At 33.8% G+C, this 2,909-nt stretch overlaps 1 protein-coding gene across 1 annotated transcript in view; it reads left to right on the top strand.

The window, feature by feature from the left end:
• LOC107571246 (Golgi-associated plant pathogenesis-related protein 1-like) overlaps positions 1-2,531 on the top strand; it is a 3,229-nt gene extending 698 nt beyond the window's left edge. The window contains exons 2-4 of the mRNA XM_016257563.1: positions 868-1,077; positions 2,186-2,263; positions 2,374-2,531. Of these exons, the coding sequence (XP_016113049.1) occupies positions 868-1,077; positions 2,186-2,263; positions 2,374-2,531 (446 nt within the window). The remainder of the gene's footprint in view (positions 1-867; positions 1,078-2,185; positions 2,264-2,373) is intronic.
• Positions 2,532-2,909: the final 378 nt, after the last annotated feature.

The raw sequence follows: 2,909 nt of genomic DNA on the forward strand, positions 1-2,909 counted from the left end.
CCCTGTAGTTTTAAGCAGGGAACTTTAATACTGATTTTTTTCCAAATGCTGATTTAAGGCCAAAACAAAACTAAAGTGAAATCTATATTCTGGATAGCTCTTTATTCAGTCATCTTGGGTTAAAAGACCCTTAATATTCAGTGATATCAATTTGACTACGCTGACAATATCGGATAACAACAGAACCTGAAACTGAGCTGAACTGTATTTCCCAAAAAGGATCGTAAGCTTATAAGTTGATCGCAGCTCCATTGGTGGCAATGGGTCTACAATGTACTTTAGGTTTACAATGCTTTTGGGAAACGCAGCCCTGGACAACAACACTTTTTTTGTAGAGCTTGTTTATATACCCGAATTGAATTTGATTCATAACCGATGAACACCGCAACATCAACACTGTTTTGAATCAACTGAATTGAAACAGTGCTAAACTAAATAACACCATTACATTCAGTAGAGCTGTTTATGGCGGAATTAGTCTTGTTTTATAATTTAGTGAACTTTGCACTATTATTGAGGTAAACAGAATCAATGCTGAACTGACTTGAGCTGAATAATGATGCTATTAGCTTCCATAAAGCTTCTATAGAGTTTAATAATAACTAATACATTTTGCAACATTGTAATCAAAATTGAACAAATTTTACACATAAATTTTACACAATTTATGAAAGAATTATGTGTATTTCTTTCATAATCGAATAACTTTACACTTTATTTTCTTCACTATCACTGTAAATAAATGTGACTTGATTTGACCTTCTGTAAATATACTGAAAAGTTTGGGTATATGTTTAATTACAAATGTATTTATTGTCTAGTTTAAGTCTATGAATAAAGGGCTGGTGTTTGTATAATTCTCCACAGATGATCGCTTTAAAAAGGAGTTTCTTGAGGCCCATAACCAGTACAGGAAGCAGCATCAAGCCCCAGAGCTGACGTACAGTGACGAGCTGTGCAGCACTGCTCAGAAGTGGGCAGATCACCTGCTGAGCATCAGATCACTGGGCCACAGTGACACGCAAAACGGGGAGAATGTGTTTTATTCCTCCAGCTCTGTCAAAAAGACACCCAGAGGTAAAATCTGCAGCTTAATAATTACGTACAGGATCTTCAAATTGATGCAGAGTGAGAAGGTATAGACTCAATGGACTTCATTTACTAAAAATTGTGTGGTTTATTTCCTACTTGTACGCACACAAGAAAACTAAAATAAATAAATATTTTTTATACGCACATGAATTTGTTCATAACCTTGTTCTAAATGTGTGAAAAATTGCAGTATTCTAAACAAGTGGGCACTTGCTCAAGGCTAGTAATTTGCATAAATTCCATATAAGGGCTTTCTGCATAGTCTTTCGTCACTTTATGATGCTCTCTCAAGACCCGCTGTAAGAAGATCCTCGAGCACTTTATCTTTGGAAAGATTAAAAAAAAAAAATATATATATATATATATATGCTATAGAGATTTTTATATTTTATGCACTTTTTATTTTCAGAATGATATTTTGAAAAGTAAAGAACAACATTCAGTTATTTTACTAGGAAAGTATCATACACATAAAAATAAGTGGGCACTTTGCAAATCAAACATTTCACTTTTTCTAAATGACTTTAAATCTTATCTAAACCTTCTGAAACAAACTAAGAAAAAAAGCACTAAAATGTATGCAATGCCAACTTCGCCATCCTCAAAACTGGTTCAAACACATGTTATACAGTCAGACACAGATTACAAAGCTCTCATTAGTAGATAGTCTATTAACGCATATCAGTCTTGTCATACAACCTCTCAAATCGAGCTATAACACAGCCTTTTTTACTCATTCTCTGTGTATGATGAAATATATTTATGCATATATTTTATTCTTAACACAATAGAAGGCAACCAAGAGATGTGATTTTTGCGTATGTGTGGTTTCAGTCCGGTAAATGTATAATTTTAGTATGAAAGTATAGAGAATCATGATTCGTTCGTATGCAGATTTTACTCACAAATTAATTACTGCCATAGTGAATTAGACCCAGTAAACTGAGATCTTACTATCATCATCATAAATTTAATTTTACATGTTCAAATAACGATAAAACAATTTCAGCTGTGAAACAGAAAATAAATGTGGATCCAGCACTGAACACATCACACTGATTTTTTTGTTTTTTTATTGTTTTGTATATTTTAGGGAAGGAGGCTGTAGACAGCTGGTACAGCGAGATCAAGGATTACAACTTTAGCTCACCAGGATTTCAGTCCAGCACAGGTAACAATTTTGGGAATCAATTATTCCATTTGAAAATATGACATTACGTAGATTGTTCAGACATTGACATTACTTATTATTGGCTTATATATAATTTAATATACTTGCAGGGCATTTCACCCAGGTTGTGTGGAAGTCATCCACAGAGCTCGGAGTAGGTCTGGCTACTGATGGAAACACAGTTTTTGTCGTCGGTCAATACAAACCTGCTGGAAATATGAACAGTGCTGGTTACTTTGAGAAAAATGTTCTACCTAAAACTGAATAATGATTGTTTTCATTCCTTATGATTATTCTATTGCTAAATGTAAACATTTATGATTTAGCAGATGCTTTTAATTCAAAATGACTTACAGTAGGCTACATCACCATAACCAGTTTAAATGCGAAGTCCTACTGTATAATACCTTGTGATCAAATCCTGTGTGTAATAAAAAAAGTAATGGATCATTGCCTCATAAGCGAATGTGCATTTATTGACATGAGCACAAAACACTGAAATTGCCAAACAAACACCAAAAGCAGCAACACCCTCTCACTTTCATATGAAGATTGAAAGAGAAGGCGGGATTTGTCTTTGGGATGGGATCATATTTGACACACAGATTTCTAAGGCTTCTAAATTATCAACATGATCAAAACTTTG

Source organism: Sinocyclocheilus grahami, unplaced genomic scaffold (assembly GCF_001515645.1).
Source record: "Sinocyclocheilus grahami isolate Dianchi unplaced genomic scaffold, SAMN03320097.WGS_v1.1 scaffold1570.1, whole genome shotgun sequence".
Lineage (NCBI taxonomy): Eukaryota > Metazoa > Chordata > Actinopteri > Cypriniformes > Cyprinidae > Sinocyclocheilus > Sinocyclocheilus grahami.